Source organism: Eptesicus fuscus, chromosome 7, assembly GCF_027574615.1.
Source record: "Eptesicus fuscus isolate TK198812 chromosome 7, DD_ASM_mEF_20220401, whole genome shotgun sequence".
In the NCBI taxonomy this organism is placed as follows: Eukaryota; Metazoa; Chordata; class Mammalia; order Chiroptera; family Vespertilionidae; genus Eptesicus; species Eptesicus fuscus.
The window spans coordinates 10857845-10877771 of record NC_072479.1 but is presented as its reverse complement, the minus strand read 5'-3'; the positions used below and the strand labels follow the sequence as shown (position 1 = coordinate 10877771).

The following is a 19927-nucleotide window of genomic DNA, read 5'->3' as shown; positions in this document are numbered from 1 at the left end:
TTGGCCTTTTTTGTTTTCTAATAAATGAATTTAAAGTTAAAATTTTAGCCAACTCCCATAAGTTTAAAAGTTTAAATATGCAGTGTCCATTTTTATTTCTTTTTCCTCTTTCCCCTTTTCTCCTCCTCCTTTTTAATCAAAGACTTGATTTGTAATTTCTAATATATGCCTTTGGGGCTTTTTGGGTTGCTATTGGTAATTTCTCACTTCACTACACTGAGTTGAGTGAATGTGGCCTGTCTGATAATAATTTTATTTATTTTAAAGTTCTCTTTCTTAAGTGGATTTACTAGTTCTTGCCATTTTGTTTTTCCTATAGCTATTATTCTCTTTGTTCTTTCTCCCCCATTTTTGGGTTGATCAGGTTTTCTATGGTCCTTGATTTCCTCTACACTGGACTTGAGGTTATACAGTAGATTTCTATTTTACCAGTGGTTATATTTTTCATTTTTCACACCCATTTTATTCTTACATATATTTAACAGTGTGGCTGCTTCCAATGCAGAACTTCTGCAGAATCCCATTGGACTTCTTCCTACCCTTTTGTGTTTCTTTTAAATATATTTTTATTGATTTTTTACAGAGAGGAAGGGAGAGGGATAGAGAGTTAGAAACATCGATGAGAGAGAAGCATTGATCAGCTGCCTCCTGCAGACCCCCCACTGGGGATGTGCCAGCAACCAAGGTACATGCCCTTGACCGGAATCGAACCTGGGACCCTTCAGTCCCCAGGCCGACACTCTGTCCAGTGAGCCAAACCAGGTAGGGCTCTTCCTACCCTTTTGTGAAAGCATTTTTTCCTTGTTCTTTCAAAGCACCTTCTGTTGTGGGTTTTCCCTCTTCAATTCAATCTTAACTGCTTGCATTGTCTCAGGGATTTTTCACGGTTTCTGGTCCACAAGGATCTCCTTCTTGCTTTCAAACACAATTTTGCCTCACTCCTTTTAAAGTATATATTGTCATGTAAGGGAGCTGATATGAGAGAAGAGATGATGTGAGTTCAAGCCCCACAGCCACTCTCCTAGTTTGCTCCCTCATTTGTGCTCACTCACCTGCTGCACTCGCCTCTTTATTTTTTATTTTTTAAATATATTTTTATCGATATCAGAGAGAGAGGGAGAGGGAGAAAGAGAAACATCAATGATGAGAGAGAATCATTGATTGGCTGCCTCCTGCACACCCCACACCGGGGATCAAGCCCACAACCCAGGCATGTGCCCTCACAGGGAGTTGAACCGTGACCTCCTGGTTCACAGGTTGACACTCAATCACTGAGACCTACTGGCTGGGTACCTCTTTATTTTTATTATTGTATTTTTATTTATTTTAGAGAGAGAGGAAGGGAGAGAGAGAGAGAAAAAGATTGATGTGAGTAAGAAACATTAACTAGCTGCCTCCCTCATGCATCAAACCCACCTTTCGGTGCACAGGATGACGTTCAACCAACTGAGCCACACTGGCCAGGCTGCACTCACCTCTTAACTGATATACTTACTCTCACTCTTTTGCCTTTGTTTTCCCTAATTTACTTTTATGATTCCTTTCTTTCTTTCTAGAAATATTTACATCCAACTTCTATATACTAAACGTTATGCTAGCAGCTGGATACATAATGGTGCACAGCACAGACGTGGCCTCAACCCACATTTGTTCATTTATTTAGTGACAGCTGTTGTCTCCTGCCTAGGGGACTCCATCAGGTGATGTAAAGATGAGCAACACCATCCTTGTCCTCATACATCAAGTCCAGTGATGAGAAAGAGGACACAAAACAAAATTATCATATAATATGATGTGCATCTCATATAAAAAGTGTTAAAGAGTCTGAAAGAAGGAGCCTGAAAATTGACTGAGGAAGTTAGGGGAGTCTTTGTAGAGAAGAGAATATTTGACCTGGCTCACTTTTTATATTAATTGAGGAATAATTCACTATAATACTATATTAGTTTCAGGTGTAAAACAGTGATTCAAAATTTGTCTATATTGCAAAACGATCATCACATAAATCTAGTTAACATCTGTCACCATACATAGTGATTTGGGTCTTTAAGACAAATATTGAAGCATGTTTGTCTGCTCTAAAATCTTCATTGGTTCACCACTCTTTAAATAATACTTTAGTAGGTTATTCAATGATCACCCTGCCCTAACTCTACATTTTGGGGGTTGGGTTATATCTAAAAGTATTAGCCTACATTTTCTCTATGAGTTTCCCTCCCTTTTCACTTGTTCTCTGAGGACACTCGCTTTCCCTATGCATGATAAAGCAGAAACAGAGATTCTACAAAAACCATTCACATGCGTTTCCAGGAAAGGTGACCCCAAGCAAAGTATGCTGGCCAGGTCTGTCTTCCCATTCAAGAGTCTGGATATGATGACCTAGTCGACCTGCGGACTGAAGGGTCCCAGGTTCCACTCTGGCCAAGGGCACATGCTTGGGTTGTGGGCTCAATCCCTAGTAGGGGGCATGCAGGAGGCAGGCAATCAATGATTCTCTCTCATCGTTGATGTTTCTATCTGTCTATCCCTCTCCCTTCCTCTCTGAAATCAGTAAAAATATTGGGGGGAAAAAGAGACTGGACGTGACTGTGCTTAGTTGTGAAAAGATGGAGTGGTAGCAGAGGAGGGACAGAGTTTGCTCACAGTGGGCAGAGCTGCCTGATATGGTTGTGCAGGTTACACCTTGCTCAAAGGTGCCTAGCCAAGTGGGCAAGTGGGGACTGAAACCCATATGTGCTCTGCTCTCCAGGAGTCTAGACTGGATACACCAGCCAGTGGTCAGGGACCTCTTTTGGTGTATTCATCCCACCCATAGGGGGCGCCTTCTCATAATTTACCTAAAGAAGCTACTGCTTGCTACCAGAGGCTCCGATACTGGTAAGAAAACAACTTTTCATCACAGAGGGTCAGGGCGAGAGCTGAAGAAACTGGGGGAACGTTGGAGCACTGTCCTTGAGCATGGATACCCTCCGCTGAAGCTATAGCAAGGGTGGGGAACCTTTCTCCTGCCAAGGGCCATTTGGATATTTATAACATGATTCAAGGGCCGTACAAAATTATCAACTTAAAAATGAGCCTGCTATATTTGGTCAAACATTTAATATCCTCACCCCTAATGCTTCGGCAGGGCCAGACCAAATGATTTGGGAGGGCCTTATATGGCCCAAGGGCCAGATGTTCCCCACCCCCGATCTATGGAAAGCTTGCTCTTCCATTCCTGATGCCCCCTGAACAGAAGGAAGGGGATCTGGACATCCTGTGTGTGGGGGGACATGAAAGGAGAACCGCACACCAAGACCAGGTGATCCTGACCAAAGCCAAGGGCTCTTCATCAGCAGAGGTCCCTCCCCACCTGGTTACACTCACACCTTCACAGTCTTGTTTCCTCCATTTCCCCCACTCACCCTATAACGTAGTCACAACCATTTATTTCCCATTCTAATTTCTCAACTTTGACCCTTTATATTACTCATCTAGCATGGAACACACTACTAATCCTCCATTCCCCAGTAGCCAAAATACTACACATTCTTCACAGCACAGCTCCAAAACCAACTCTGTAAACTTGCACCTAACTTCCCAACAAGTAAAAATCACTCAACCCTTTTTCTTTACTCCACCAGCTCATTTCTTGTTTCTCTCTATAACTCTCCTTTCAGTTTTTTTTTGTTTTTTGGGGTTTTTAAAAAATATATTTTATTAATTTTTTACAGAGAGAAAGGGAGAGGGACAGAGAAAGCTAGAAACATCGGTGGGAGAGAAACATCGACCAGCTGCCTCCTGCACACTCCCCACTGGGTATGTGCCCGCAACCAAGGCACATGCCCCCGACCAGAACCGAACCCGGGACCCCTGAGTCCACAGGCCGACGCTCTATCCACTGAGCCAAACCAGCCGGGGCTCCTTTCAGTTTATTTCATGGTGTCATTAACTGCTTACAGGTAATTTGTCCAATAGCCTATAGTCCCTTGGGGGCTTTCTATCTCTCACAACCGTTTTGACCTAATTTCCTGACAATATCTTAGTTTCTATACGCGATTTTTTAAAAACCATAGCAGGAGGAAAGGACGCTCACTATCTACACAGGCCTCTAGAGAGACCACAGAATTGAAAACGGGCTCTTAATCATTTCAAAACAGAGGCCAGATAATCCACTTAAAGAATCAGATTCATATTTAACTAACATTTATTGAGTAACTACTAAGTGCCTGCTATGTGTTAAGACTTTTCACATATGTCATCTTTTTTTTTTTAATAAGTTTTTAAAAATATTTTTATTGATTTCAGAGAGAAAGGGAGAGGGAGAGATAGAAACATCAATGACGAGAGAATCATTGATCGGCAGCCTCCTGCACACGCCCCTACTGGGGGTCAAGCCTGAAACCCAGGCATGTGCCCTGACTGGGAATCAAACCGTGACCTCCTGGTTCATAGGTCAACGTTCAACCACTGAGCCACAGTGGCCAGGTACATATGTCTTCTTAATTACTCCTTAAGATTATGTGAAGTAAGGTTTGTTAATCCCATACTTCAGATAAGGAAACAGACCCCAGAAAAAGCTAAGTGACTTAAGTCATATAAGAAGCAAACTATGGAGCCAAGATTTAAACCTAGGTATGGGGAGTTCAAGGTGCCATCTTTCATTCACTTCACCTAGGGCAGTGATGGCAAACCTATGACACGCGTGTCAGCACTTGACACGCGTAGCCATTTCTGATGACACGCGGCCGCTGAGGCGGCCACATGCCGAGGATGAAACATTTGCTGCTCCTGAGGATGAAACATTTGCGAAATAATGTTTTTTCCTCAAAGTGACACACTACCCGAGTTATGCTCAGTTTTTTGGTGAAGTTTGACACACCAAGCTCAAAAGGTTGCCCATCACTGACCTAGGGGATGGCTCCTTTTGCTGTACGAGGTGGTACTGATGAGACAAAGAATCATCAAAGTAATTCCATGTTCCCAAAGTTCAAGGGTCATTTAACTTAGCAACCCATTCTCCATGTGAGAAAACTAAGGGCCAAAGAAATAGAGTGATTTGCTATAATTCACACTACTCTTAGGGAGCAGAGTAGTAGAGCTGGTATGAGACACTCACAGATTCAGGCCAATGTTCTTTCCACTCCGCTATATTACATGATTGCATTGTACAAAGCCTCATGTTAATTAGGAAACGTAGGTCAGGGATTAAATTTTATTTAGTTGTCTAGTCCTCTGCACTGGACACTTAAAATAATTTAATTCCTTAATCAATTGGCTGAAATTTTCAGAAAAAAACTCTCCCCCCAAAAAAATAAATCCCTTATTAATAAGTATGTCTCACCCATACTATCTTTTTCTTTTTTTAATTAAATTTAATTTTGTGTAAAACTTAATTACAGTTGACCTACAATATTATATTAGATTCAAGTGTATCACTACACACAACTCTTAAAGGGCAACCATGACACGTTGGGGTGAGGAAGGCAACTTGGTGCCTTGGGTTCTGAGGAAGCCGGCAGCGCGTGTCCTCACCGCCTCCCTTATAGTCCCGCTGGAGAAAGTGCCGTGTGGCCACCTACCGCTTCCTCCGCGTCTGCCAGCTGACACCCCAAACATGAAGTCAGATTAGAGAAGGATGGCCGTTTCCTTGAGTCGAAAGCCCAGCAGGATTGCATTATAAAGTATCTATAAAAAGTAACAGAACAAGGAGCAAGATGAGGAAATCTGAATGGAGCAAAAGGGATAATTTTTCACATACTGAAGTACCACTGATTGCCAGGGAGCTGCGTGTTTGTGGCATGTTTGTTTTGTGGCAAGTACTTGACTGGATTTTGAACTCATATCAGAAAGGAAATTTGATGATGGACAGAAATGCATTTTTAAAAATACGACGTGGACCAGAAGTCAGGAGATGGGAGTCTTATCACTCAGGATCCCTCAAGCAAAGGAACTGAAACCCAGAAGTGAGAGTACCTTAGGGCAGGAAAGGTTCGGTTTTGTTCAGAAACCCCCAAACACCACGGGGGGGTTTTCTTTTCTAAAGAGGAATCATATGAGCTTTGCATTAAGGAGTTTTACTTTTCTTGTCATGCACTGGGAACTAGACAGACTAAGCATTTCTGATTGCAGCCACTTCACAGTCAGTGTGAACTTACATTTCTTCTGTAGCATAAAATGGCTGGTCCATTTTAAATCCACTCTGAATGAGTTTATAGAAGTTTGCATCAACCGGAATGCCAGGGTAAGGATTGACACCTGAGGGAAACATTGGGGAGTAGAAGCATTTATTCTCCCTCCCTCCCTCCCTTTCCTTCTTTCCTTCCTTCCTTCCTTCCTTCCTTCCTTCCTTCCTTCCTTCCTTCCTTCCTTCCTTCCTTCCTCCTTCCTTCCTTCCTCCTTCCTTCCTCTTTCCCTCCCTCCCTCCCTCCCTCCCTCCTTTCCTTTCTTTCTTTGTTATTGTTGTTAATCCTCATCCGAGTATATTTTTCCATTGATTTTTAGAGAGAATGGAAGGGAGGGGGAGAGACAGAAACATCCATGTGAGAGAGACACATTGACCAGTTGCCTCCTGTATGGACCCCTGAAACCAAGGCATGCATCGTTGACGGGAATCGAACCCATGACCCTTCAGTCCATGGCTGACGCTCTATCCATTGAGCCAAACCAGCTAGGGCTCATTCTTCATTTCTTTATTCATTCATTCAATTAACAAATATATGGAGAGCTCCAATGAGCCAGACGCTAAATTGTGCTGGGCTGCTACTGGGCCAAATCATGGTTCCAGCTGTCAAACAGGCAATGGGCTGACGACAGAACTATGGACCCCAGTAAGTAAAACATCAAGTGGCACCTGCTGCAACAGAAGCAAGACTTGGGAGCTCTGGGCGCATTCCAGGTGGCATTTCATCCACTCTTTGACTTAGGAGCTGAGGAGGGCACAGAAAGACAGACTGTCCAGAAGCCCAGTGCCCAGAGAGGGCAGCAAACTGCAAAACTTACCAAGTGAGAATATCTCCCAGAGTAATATTCCGTATGACCAGACATCACTCTTAATTGTGTAGATCCCTTCAAATAAGCTTTCAGGAGCCATCCACTTCACAGGCAGGCGGGCCTGTGTAAAATCCAAGAGATCAATGGTGAGTTTTCCATGGACAGACACTTCTTGTCTCTTGTGAGCTAGAAGGTAAATCTGATCTTCCTAAGGCCACTCTTAATGCTTTATTGAGAAAATCATACTCCTCATGGGCAGTGTTTCATATCAAACTAGCATTCGAACATAGTAGCCTTAAGAAAACCCCCGCCCATGTTTCTTTAAAACTTAACTTGAACAAAAACTTGTGCTTGCAATTGAAAAGCTTAACAGTAGCCCTGACCGGTTTGGCTCAGTGGATAGAGCGTCGGCCTGCGGACTGAAGGGTCCCAGGTTCGATTCCGGTCAAGGGCATGTACCTTGGTTGCGGGCACACACCCAGTGGGGAGTGTGCAGGAGGTGGCTGATCGATGTTTCTATCTCATCGATGTTTCTAACTCTCTATCCCTCTCCCTTTCTCTCTGTAAAAAATCAATAAAATATATTTAAAAAAAAGAAAAGAAAAGCTTAACAGTAGATACTTTCCATTAAGGGGTAGCTAGTCAGTTGCCCGGAGGTAAGTGGATACTAATGAATCAGTGCATGATTTTGTTAAAGCATTTCTTGGAAGAATTTCAGTGAAAATGCTCTCCACAAGAAAATGTGGTGAAGGAAGCATATGTCATCACTTCCAGAAATGATAGCAGGCAGGCTTCTGTGGCTTTAACAATTTCCAGGAGCATGAAACGGGGGTTTTAAATGAGCACAGCCTCAGATTAGAAGCGAGACAGGGACGAGGAGCATTGTGCCATAGTTTTTCTTCATGGGCTAGGGAACCCTTCGCAGTGCACGTTTATTCTGTCAAGTAAAATAAAAACTCAAGATAGAAACCCTATCTTAAATGCTCCACAAATTGATGAACTGATAGAACGAAGCAGGCTAGTCTGGCTAATGTGATCAACTGAATGAGTGAATTGTAGTTGCCAATGTGACTCAGCTTCTTACAGAAGTGACCGCCAATTAGTAGGGCAGAAACGGCATCGCCATAGGTGAGCATTCATCACATTTGTGACGTCAGCTACAATGAAGCACAGATCTAACATCAGCTCAGGTGGTTATCTGAGTCTAGTGGAAATATGGTTGAATTTGATTTTTAACATTTATTGGATGTTTACCCTGGACAGGAGCTTTCATGTGGGTTTTATTGGTTCATTCCCACAATGATGCTGACTGAGACCAGTGTATATTCCCCATGGGAAACACTGTACATCGTGGTCATACAGAGACTCAGGCTCAGACTGTTCACACTCTCATCTTTGGACTGTGTAATCACGGGCAAGTTACATGTCAGTGCTACAGTTTCCTCACCCACAAATGGGTACTTTTGACCTAACTCAGTGGTCGGCAAACCGCGGCTCATGAGCCACATGCAGCTCTTTGGCCCCTTGAGAGTTCTAACGCCACTTCTTCAAAATAGACTCGCCCAGGCCGAAAACCGACTTCTGCGCATGGGCCACGAAGTTTCAATCGCACTGTACGTGCGCGCCCACACGTGGTATTTCGTGGAAGAGCCACACTCAAGGGGCCAAAGAGCCGCATGTGGCTCGCAAGCCACGGTTTGCCAACAACTGACCTAACTGAATTAATATATGTAAAGCCCCTGGGACAGCAGTAAGCGTGATATCAGCATTTGTTATTATTTTACAAGTAGGGACAATAAAGCAGCTAGAAACCCCAAAAATGAAGAGCCCCAAAGAAGAAGAATAGGGGCTTGAATCCAGGTGTAATTCCAACAATCATACTCTTTCAACTACTCAATGTTATCTCCTAGTATTTCTAATACTTTTCTTATAAATAACACACCGTCCTCAGTATTTTTTAAACAAGTAAATTTAGTCATAGTCTAGGTTTCCCTGTGTAATAGTAATAGGATGAAAAATATTCATTAACTAATATTTAATTTACATATTGTGCCTTATAGAAATTTATATTTAATATTTGATTTACATTAAGTACTTTATTGTAAATATTAGTTATTCCCATCACTGAAAACATAACTCAACAGCCACTTTATAGTTAAGGGAAATAAATGCAAGTAATGAGATTTGTTCTTTAGTGTGGCTTGTACTCAAAGGACCCTAAATGACCTATTCTGACGAGCCCCAGGATAGATGTGTTGCTGTTTTGCTCAAATTTTATTACAGACAAAATATTCCCTGAAGCTGCAGAAAGTTTGTTCAGCATAAGAAAGCAAACTGCTCAGAGGAAACGTCTGGATGTTAATCAACACTGCAGTGAGTGTACATGCTCACCATGACAATGACAAAACACAAAATAATGGGAGAAAACGTGTAAGAAACAGCAGTCTCACATTGCCCCTGATAACGTAGTTGGAATCACTCATAATATCTCGAGCCAATCCAAAATCGCATATCTTCACCACTTTCCCACGGGTCACCAGCACGTTTCTGGCTGCCAGGTCTCTGTGGACACACTGGAAGGAAGGATACGGGAGTTATCTGCTGTGGTGCAGTCTCACAGGGGCAATCTCTCTTCTGGCTTTGAGTTCAGCAGGAGTTACAGATGAACACGGGCATAGTTCGTGTGGGGTCTTATCTTTGCTGGGTCAGGAGCAGGCACCACGAAATGTACCCACGTCAGCTGGCGGACCCAGGGCCCAACTCTCCAGCTACTGTGGCTGCTTATGGAACATTCTCAGAGGCCAAAGGGGGTGGGTTCTGAGAAAGGAGATCAAACGGAGTCGATGTCGTATCTTGCTATAAATAAGAGACACAACGCGGCCCTCTGCTGAGCTCCCGAAGGGATTTTCAGAGCTGTCTTTCAGCACTCTTATCGTCGTGATGGAGAAAATAGTCACTTTTCTCACTGGAAAATGGCTTTGGCAATAAAATGGAGTAACCTCAAAGAAAACATTCAGAAAAGAATACTAAAAATAAGCTTGGGAAGGTTGACTGTAGTGGAATTAGAAAAAAAAAATCCCTGAATTAAAATATGATATAACTTTAATCCAAGTGGTTTGTCAAGAAAACTAAGAAGGAAGATTTTTAAAGGAACAGGGCACGAGTAGCAAAGGTCCAAAGGTCTGTTTTCAATATTTAAAAAATAAAAGCAAAAGCCATAAAGACTCAAATTCCTGTAGCTCCCTTCCTTCCTACTGGGAGTGCTGTCCACTTAAAGGCTCCATTTACATTTCACCCACGTCCCCACCAAGCCCCTGCAGCCCACCTCCCACCTCCCAATGCTCTGCCCAGGCTGTTCTGGCTAAGCCCAGAGACGACCTGCACAGTGCCAATCCAGGCAAGAGTTGATCTGACCTCCCCGGGAATGTGGTACTGCTGTCCAGCCCTCCTCCAGGGCTTTCCTTCTGTGAACTCTGCAGGTCACTCACTCCTGTTTCCTTCCTACTGCTCTGGGGGTTCCACATCCTCCCCTGAGCCACTTCGTCCAACCCAGGGATGCCACCACCGGCACCCAGATCTCTAGTTCGAACCCAAACAGTTCCCTTGAGCTTCAGATGGCATAGCCAAGTGTCTACTTTGTTGCCCAAAGAATCTCACCTTCAACATGTTTAAACCCACAATCTTTCTCAACAAACTCCCTCTGATTCCATATTCTGACCTCATCCCATTTCCCTGCTGGTCTTCCTTCAGAAGGCTTTTCTGCACCACCTCCCTCACCCAGGCCTGACTGTGCCTGTCCCTGCCCTGGGTTCCCAGATCTTACTAGAACACAGTATTTATCATGCTCCAATATAATCACTGATTTGCCTGACTCCTGGTCTCTTTCACCCCTAACAATGATGAGCTCTGATTATATCTCAGCACAAAGCACAGTGCTTAGCACTAGCCAGTGCTCAAGTAATGTTTGAGGGCGTCACAGAGCCTGCAGAGGGACAAAACCAGGAGACAGCGCCACCATGGTTCAGGGGAAGGCCCACAGGGAAAATGAGGGAAGAGGGCCTAAGATACTGGCTATTCTTCAAAATATTCTTACTACAAGCCCAGAGGGGAAAAGCAGTGCTCCTTGACCTCCAGTTGTGAGCAGTTTGAGTATTTACTTAACTACAGACAGCCAACCGGGCCAGACAATCCAGGTGGATAACCCTCCAACATCTGCAAAGATCCCCGTGAAAGCACTACTGTTGATGTGCAGGTGAACTACACAGATAAAGGAAGTCGGACAAAGAGAATCTAACAGCAGAAGGAAGATGAAGAGAAGAATGTACCTCAGAGATGAAGGTCAAGAAAATACTATGAGCCCTGACCGGTTTAGCTCAGTGGCTAGAGCATCGGCCTGTGGACTCAAGGGTCCCAGGTTCGATTCCAGTCAAGGGCATGTACCTTGGTTGCGGGCACAGCCCCAGTAGGGGGTATGCAAGAGGCAGCTGATTGATGTTTCTAACTCTCTATCCCTCTCCCTTCCTCTCTGTAAAAAAAACAAAAAAATATATTAAAAAAAAAAAAAGAAAATACTATGAGACAGTAATTTTTAAAAACTATTGAGCAAGGATGTCCAAACTTGGAAAGGAAGAGCAAAGAAGGTAATAAGTACTTTTAATATCCTCGGGGGGGGGGGGGGAGTAGTGGTGGAATTCTTGCACTTCTAATTGAGGTTGTGCTAAATACAGGGTAGGCAAAAGTAGGTCTACAGTTGTGAGTACTCATAACACATAGTTAATGAGGCTATTGTAATAATCATAACCTGCATGTCGTTTCTCAGATGAATAACTGTAAACCTACTTTTGCCTATCCCTATATACAAATTAATTTGGAGAAAATTGACTTTCCCTTTAAACATTGTCTCCTATGAATATAGTAGAACTAATTTATCTGGAGTTTGTTTTTTGCCCTTTAGTAAAGTTTCACAGGTTTCTTTCATATAAAGACTAGAGTCCCAGTGCATGAAATTCGTGCACTTGGGGGGGTTCCCTCAGCCCGCCTGCAACCTCTTGCAGTCCAGGAGCCCTTGGAGGATGTCCGACTGCCATGGAGATGAGAGAGGCTCCTGCCACTGCTGCTGCACTCACCAGCCGTGAGCCTGGCTTCTGGCTGAGCAGCACTGCCCCTGTCGGATTGGGCCAAAACCAGCTCTCCGACATCCCCCAAGGGGTCCCAGATTGCGAGAGGGCACAGGTCAGGCTGAGGGACCCCACCAGTGTATGATAAGGGCTGGGGAGGTTGGCCAGTCGGGGAGGAATCGCGGGAGGGCTCTAAGGCATGTCTGGTCCATCTCACTCAGTCCTGATTGGCCAGACCCCAGCAGCAAGCTAACCTACTGGTTGGAGCGTCTGCCCCCTGGTGGTCAGTGCATGTCATAGCGAGTAGTTGAGCAGCCTTAGCATATCATTAGCATATTATGCTTTGATTGGTTAATCAGCCGACCAGTGGACTGGACACTTAGCATATTAGGCTTTATTATATAGGATGTTTCTTGTTATGTTTATCTTAAGATGTTTTATAGGTTTAGTTGCTATTATGAATAGAATTTTTTCTAGTCTTCCAAGCTATTGGCTTATTTCATGTTACTCTTTTTAAAAACTGAGATGTAACTGACATGTAAAATGGTATTAGAGAGTACTTTTTTTAAAGGAAAAAATACAGTTGAAATGATTCTCTCCAAACTCAGGGAGAAAGGAGTCAAAGGGAGGAAAGTGGAGGAAAGAGGGAGGAAGAAAATAAAAGACTCAAAGAAAAAAGAGGAGAAAAAGTTTGGGAAATAAAGAGAAGATAATGGAAGGCAAGCAAATGAGGACAGAAAGTAGCTGGAGGAATGGCTTAAATCTGCTTATAGGCAGGAGACACTTAAAATGTTAGGGAACCGCAGGGCTGAAAGGCAGTTATAGAAAGATTGCAAAATTGAGGTAGAGGCCATGGTTGGAGGCAGGCTCCAGGACCTTCTCCTCATAGCCCTGGAGGATCATGAATTAGCAGCGAAGGAGGTAGTAGGCAGGTCTCCAGGGCTGCTTCCCATAGTAGGATGCTGTGAAACAGACAAAGGCACCCAGGGTGGCTGGTTAGAAAGCAGGGAACTCTGTGCTTGAGCCTCTCACCCCCTGGGTCAAGTGCCCATGTGCAAGGCATGGCCTGACAACCTGAAGTGTCTAAGGAAGGACCAACACTGCTACACCTTGTTGTGAGGGGGGATTCCTGAGGACTTCCTGTCTGGACATGTCACGGTAGCCTGGGAGAGTTATAATAACCATTATCTAAGAAGGGCTCCTGAGCCTTTATACTATAACTAGTGGCCCAGTGCACAAATTTGTGCACATTGAAAGGGAAGCAATTAGAAGAAATATTTTAATATCACTATTTGCCCTCTCTCTATAATAGAAGTATTAACCAAATTCACAATTGACAATGGCAAATGGAAACACACACATGCGATTGGCGCCAGCGAGAGCTTTATATGTATGGCACATGCATGAGTCAACTTAACCTTTTATTGACATAGAATAAACTTGCTTAATTAGACCTGCTTTCTGATGTAGCTAAACTTTCCAGCCCAGTGAAGCACCCCAACTTCTCTTTCAGGTAATTGTCAGCAACACAGCAGTAAATATCAACATGAAGCAGATTATTATTGTAGATCACAGAGGGAGAACAAAGGGTAAAATATTTAACTGCAGCAGTGTTTGACTATATTCTGCACAGTGAGAAAACCTGAAGTCATTTTCAAGGTTCACCATTTCTTATTTCTTTTCAGTCGGGTCAAGTTTCTAAGCTTTCTAAATCTCAGTTTTCTGGCTAATAAAAAGAAAATAGGATTCCACTGAGTCTCCTATCTACCTATTCCAGGATTTCTGTGAGGATCAAATGAGATGAGGCATGGGAAAACCCTTCACAGACATTTGGTTAAAGTGTAAATGTTTCCACCTGGCTAGAAAGCAAGTCTTGTTCCTGAGCTGAAGAAACTGCAAGGAGGCTAGTTGTTAGGGAGAGGAAGCCGGGCGTTGCTACATGACATCATTACCCAGCACCCACAGCCACCATTTCCAGGCTGAGCTGGGTTATGGGCCGCATTTTGCGCCACGGGGTCTCCTATCCAGCATTGGCAGTGATTTGGTGGGTTGTCACTCCGGGGTGGTAGTGGGGCATGCGTCTCACTTGGGGGAAGCTGAGTGTTGCTTTGTCAGCACCAGGTCCACCGTGCCGTTTCTCTGTAAATGGCAAGTGCGCGTCATGGCAGCTTCTGCATTGAGCATCTGCCCCCGATGGTCAGTGCACGTCATAGCAACCAGTCGGACGGTGGGAGGGAACACTTAGCATATTAACCTTTTATATATAGACTAGAGGCCTGGTGCACGAAATTCATGCATAGGGGGAGGGGGTCCCTCAGCCCAGCCTGCACCCTCTCCAAACCGGGACACCTTGGGGGATGTCCGACTACCGGCAGTAAGACATCCCTCTCGCAATCTGGGACCGCTGGCTCCTAACTGCTTACCTGCCTGCCTGCCTGATTGCAACTAACCACTTCTGCCTGCCAGCCTGATGCCCCTAACTGCTCCCCTGCTGGCCTGATTGCCCCTAACTGCCTCTGCATGCCAACCTGCTCGCCCCCCTAACTGCTCCTGCCTGCCAGCCTGATCACCCCTAACTGCCCCCCCCCCGCCGGCCTGATGGCCCCTAACTGTCCTCCCCCCCCCCCCCGTTGGCCTGATTGCCCCTAACTGCCCTCCCCTGCCGGCCTGATTGCCCCCTAACTGCTTGCTCCCCCACCAGCCTGATCGCCCCTAACTGCTTGTTCCCCTGCCAGCCTGATTGCCCCTAGCAGCCTCTGCCTCGGCCCCCACCACAATGGCTTTGTCCAGATGGAAGTCAGACATCCAGAAGATGTCTGGTTGAGCCGGTCTAATTACCATGTTTCCCTTTCATTAGTATAGATTAGCCAAGAGTCAGATAACATTCTAGATGATTCCAACAGTGGATAAGACTAAGGGATAAAAGTTAAAATAAACAAGAAAAAAAAATACATCTTTTTCAAAATTATCTTTTGTTGTTTTAATTTCTTCTTCAACAAGCTTACCGACTTAAATTCCAGAAATTCCATTCCTTTGGCAACTTGATAAGCAAAACAAAGAAGATCTTCAAATGTAAGTACATTCAGGTCCTCTTCTTCCTCCAACCTTTTTTGGTTTTCATATTCAACTTCATCTGTAAAATAGAACTGGTCCTCATTTTTGCCAAAACTCTAAGAAGTTGCCTTAGTAAATCTCTATGGGATTATTAAGGCCACAGTTAGGTGAGATGCCAAGACGAGCAAGTCAGCCCATTTTAGGAGCCATATTGTATACTTGATATTTTCTATTTGATCCTTTTAATAGTCTGATGAGGGAAGTATCATTTGGCCCATTTTACAAATGAGAAAATTGTGACTCCGATGGTTAAATAAGTTATCCAAAGTCACCCAGCCAGAAAGTAAAGGAACCAGAGATTAACCCAACTTCTGTCTGACTCCAGAACTCAGCATCTTTTCCACTTACCAGGTAATGGCATGACTCTAATTAATTTATTACTTTAAGAAGAATAATCTGACCAAATAAGTAGCCCCCAGTGTTCATTAGTTAAATATTGACATAAGATTCACAATACATAAACTGTTGTTTTTTAACTACTTTTAAAGCAAATATATATTCACAGAGCCTATAGATAACAGTAGCAATGTAAAACATGTTTTTGCATCTACACATTTTTTTTAAAAAGATAACAGAACTCATTTATCCATTTCTATTTTTAAGTGCTACTAATTAGAATAAAATATTACCTTTGGGTTGAAAGGAATTCCCATTGAACCCCGAGATATGGTCTGTGTCCTGGTGTATACGAACTTCTTGGGAACCAGGCATACTATTTAAAAAAAATTGTTATTGCATTATTTATGTTCTTCCGAGTAGACATTTTTAAAAATACAATTCATCAAAGAAATTAATTCCAATTATAAATGGGCTTTTAAATTAAAAGCACAGCATCAATTTGTCTACTTTTTGTGGAATTAAAAACATCTGTGTAATTGAGCCGGTCTAACTGGGAGAAGAGTGGGTTTGGTATCTGTATGGAGTCACAGTTCAAAGATGACTTCACTCAGTCCTTACCACAAGTCCATAAGCTGGTGTCAAAGTCACATTTTATAAAAGAAAATTTAGGTTTGCCCTGGCCAGTGTTGCTCGGTGTGTAGAGCATCGGTCCACGTACCGAAGGGTCGTGGGTTTGATTCCCAGTCGGGTCGTGTGCAGGAGGCAACCAGTCAATGTGTCTCTCTCATTTCTCTCTCTCTCTCTCTCTCTCTCTCTCTCTCTCTCTCTCTCTCTCTCTCTCTTCAAATCCCCTCCCTCTCTTCCTCCCTCCCTCCCTCTCTCTCTGAAAAGCATTGGAAAAAGTATCCTCAGGTGATAACCAAAAAACTTAACCTTGGTGAGATGGAGATGCTTTGCTGAAACCATGGAGCTGTAAAGAGTGCAACTGCACCCCAGTCTTGTGTTTCTAAACTGGGCTCCCCTTCCCTGTGACAGCTCAAGCAACACAGATCTTCTACAGGGGAACTTTACATTTTCTACCATCCTCCTTTTTTCAAGGTGACCTTTGCAAAGCTTATTTCCTTTTCTTGTGAAATTAATAAATAGTAATAATGCCGATCTCTTTTATGGTATATAATATAGATCTCTTCATTGAGGAACTGTCTATGTATTACTAGTATATACAGACAATAATTCAATTTATTCCAGCATCCAAGTTTACCCCAACTTATAGTTTCCATATCTCTGAAAAAGCACAAATATTCCAAAAGTAACTGTTTCAGTGCATTTCGTAGCCTAGTGATGGACTGAATCAAAGGCGCTGAGTTCACCAGCCTTGGTTATTACTAACCAGGGACTGCTGGCCACACACATCTGACTCATTAGGACAGACCCTGTTCTAGAATGCAGATGGCATGAGAATTGTCTCAGTTTTAGATTATAAGCTGAGAAGTGAGTGTAAAAGGGAGGACTAGTGTGACAGGTATAAATCGGTGAAGGGCAGCCGCACAAAGACGTGCATGGGGATCTCCGTGGGGCCTTACAGCTTTTGACGCTGGGTCTGTCTCAGACCTTAGAAAGCCAAAGGCCTGCACTGAAACACCTGCTAAGAAAACAAAGCTTGATCTCAAAAGCACCCTCCAAAAGTCCCCCAGTAATGATAAAAGCCTCTGACAAATGTGCCTTTCGGATAACGGAGAGCTTTCACATACGCAGGGAAGTAGGAAAGCACTGTGTATCCAGGAATGATTCCATCACAATGCCTGTGAATTCATTCAGAGAATGGTGTTATAGAGCTACGACGTTCAAGCAATCAGCAAGACATTTCCAAGGATAAGGACAAGCATCCCGCCCAACTTCTCCAGCCCTTGTCCATACACTCCCAAACAAGGACTCTGCCAGTGCCGAGTCAGGATTCCCACGGATGGAGGAGTGCACAACGCAGAGCACTGAGACAAATGTTACCACAGCTTCATTCTGTCCCCATCACATTATATCAATGGATCTAGCCTATTTTTTTAAATCCAACTTATGAGGTTAGAGCTCTTTTGTGCAATACTCCTGGGACCTCTATGAACATGTTTAGGACTTTGGAAATGTGTTCATTCTTTGACCAATACCTACGTGTTAACCAGAGGCCAGGGAGGATTGAATAACTCACCTTTTCCAAAACTAAATATGTGTATATATAGGGTGTGATTTAGGCTCAGGTGGACAGAGACTGGCTCAGCTACAGTGGCTGTAATGAAGGAAAGACTCCATTGTTCTAAATCAATAGGGAAACTCTATCAAAGATAAATGACTTTTCGAGGTCTTAGAACCCAGACTCCACAATGCTGGAGTGTAGCCTGTAGAGGCCAGCTGAGTGTGTGTGAGTGAGTGCGTGTGTGTGTGTGTGTGTGTGTGTGTGTGTGTGTGTGTGTTGGGGCGGGGGGTAGGGGGAGGATAGGTGTTTAACCATCATACTTTATATGTGTCCTAGAATGCATAATCAGGAAACCTTGACCTATTCTCTTACCTGGAATTTGGATGTGACTGGAAAGTGGGGTAAAAACTGAAATTGTGTTCCTTGAAAATCTCCGTCCATGTTCTGTGAAATTTTTCTCTTTTACTTCTTAGATAGTTGAGAAGATCACCATAGCAACAATATTCAAAAATCAAGTAAACTGGCCCTGAAATAGTGACAGTTTTAATTGTAGGTAGACAAACACCCAGGAATTTTTTCAGATGTCTGTGTAGCAGGGAACTTTTATACTCTGTGAGAGCTCACTTCTCCCCTGATTTTGGGAGAGTAAAACTTTTTCTGAGCTTATCTCTTCTTATACTTTAAATTCAATTTCAGCTTTTCACTCAAACTCCTTTGTAAAATAGTGCCTCCTTACCTTCCACTTGGGCCCCTGTACATGCAGCCTCACCAATAACCACTGTCCACCTAGGTTCTCCAGTTTTCAATTGGAAATACTATGTCCGCTGCATGATGAGCATTTGGTAAATATATGCTGACCTATGGTTTTCCTGAAGAGGGAGAACTATCCCTAATCCTCTCCGAGTTCCATTTTCTCCTTTGCTCTTCTTTTAGACCCAGTCCCAGGCCAGCTGTCCCAGAAAAAAAAATAACCCTGGACACATTGTTCGGGTATTTCTAGGCAGAAGTGAAAAAATCAGAGTGTGGGTTCCATTGAATTCTAGGAAAATAAAGTTTGAAATCTCGTTTTGGCTGTGCTTCTTTGAAGCAGCCCATTGGGGCAGTGGCCAAGTTCGGCAGTCCTTCACAGCTGGAGAAAAGGTAGAGGGAGAACCCACAAAATGTACCTGCAGGGTGGCGAGTGTTTTTTAAGTGGGTTAGAATCATGGGGCACATCTCCAGAACAAGAGGCATTCTCTACTGACCCGTCTGCTTACTCATGTCTCACTCCACTAGGGTTTGAGGACCCACCCTGTGACTGAGAAAAGAGGAAACATGAGAACGAACGTCCTCTTTGTCCTCAGGCTAACCTGTGTCTGACCAGGAGTTTTGAGGGGGAATTGATTACCTGACTGCGTGCACGCCCCCAGCAGATTCACAATATTTTCGTGGTTCCCCAGCTGAGTCATCATTTTGAGTTCAGACATGAGAGCTTCTCTTTCAGAGCTGTCTGCTTTCTCTGCCAATGGAAGAACATCAATGTAAAACAGAAATTTTAGGTCATTTAATAAGTTAAAACTTTTCTCAGTTCAGAGTAGATTTGCATAAAAATTTTAAAAATGTGTAAACTACTACATGAACTTTGGTAATTTCTGTAATTTCTGAAATTAAGACAATTTCAAAGATAACACTAGTTTAAAGGTTGAATTTAATAATGTGCCTTTCTATTGGGTGTTCCTCTACCAAAATAAAAATCTTTAATATTGATCTTCAAAAGCAAAATAAAACAAAACAAAATAACAATAAATAGGTTTTCCTCCACAGAAGTTAATACATATGCTAAAGGGAAAAACTTTTCTTTTTCCTCTTAAATTTGTTGAATTCATAGAGAAACAAGCTAGGAATGTCAGTGAAGGTGGTTGGCTCTAGCTGTTGGCCCCCAGCTCTACAACCTTACATTGGTAAGTGGACCCAGTGCTGAGAAGGACCAATTCCCACTAACCAAGTTCTCAAGAGACTCATTAATTGATAATGAGAAATATAACTGGTGAATAGGCTAGAGTGTATCCACTGGTCTATGCATTCTCTCCCTGGAGAAAAGTCTAGATAGCTTGTACTCATAATTGTACCCATAATTTTGCTTAGATGCATAGCATGAAGGTAGCTATTGAAGAACTCAAAGGTCTTGTCTCACTGAGGCTGATGTGCCAGCTGGTCAGGG

The 19927-nt window shown here is 43.4% G+C and overlaps 1 protein-coding gene across 1 annotated transcript in view; it reads right to left on the bottom strand.

The window, feature by feature from the left end:
* Nucleotides 1-19927, bottom strand: part of FLT3 (fms related receptor tyrosine kinase 3) — a 79753-nt gene that overhangs the window by 4215 nt on the left and 55611 nt on the right. Inside the window, exons 17-24 of the mRNA XM_054719727.1 lie at nucleotides 19115-19225; nucleotides 18100-18253; nucleotides 15833-15915; nucleotides 15095-15222; nucleotides 9423-9545; nucleotides 6982-7093; nucleotides 6138-6237; nucleotides 5562-5667 (exon numbers count right to left, since the gene is read on the bottom strand). Coding sequence (XP_054575702.1) covers nucleotides 5562-5667; nucleotides 6138-6237; nucleotides 6982-7093; nucleotides 9423-9545; nucleotides 15095-15222; nucleotides 15833-15915; nucleotides 18100-18253; nucleotides 19115-19225 — 917 coding nt within the window. The remainder of the gene's footprint in view (nucleotides 1-5561; nucleotides 5668-6137; nucleotides 6238-6981; nucleotides 7094-9422; nucleotides 9546-15094; nucleotides 15223-15832; nucleotides 15916-18099; nucleotides 18254-19114; nucleotides 19226-19927) is intronic.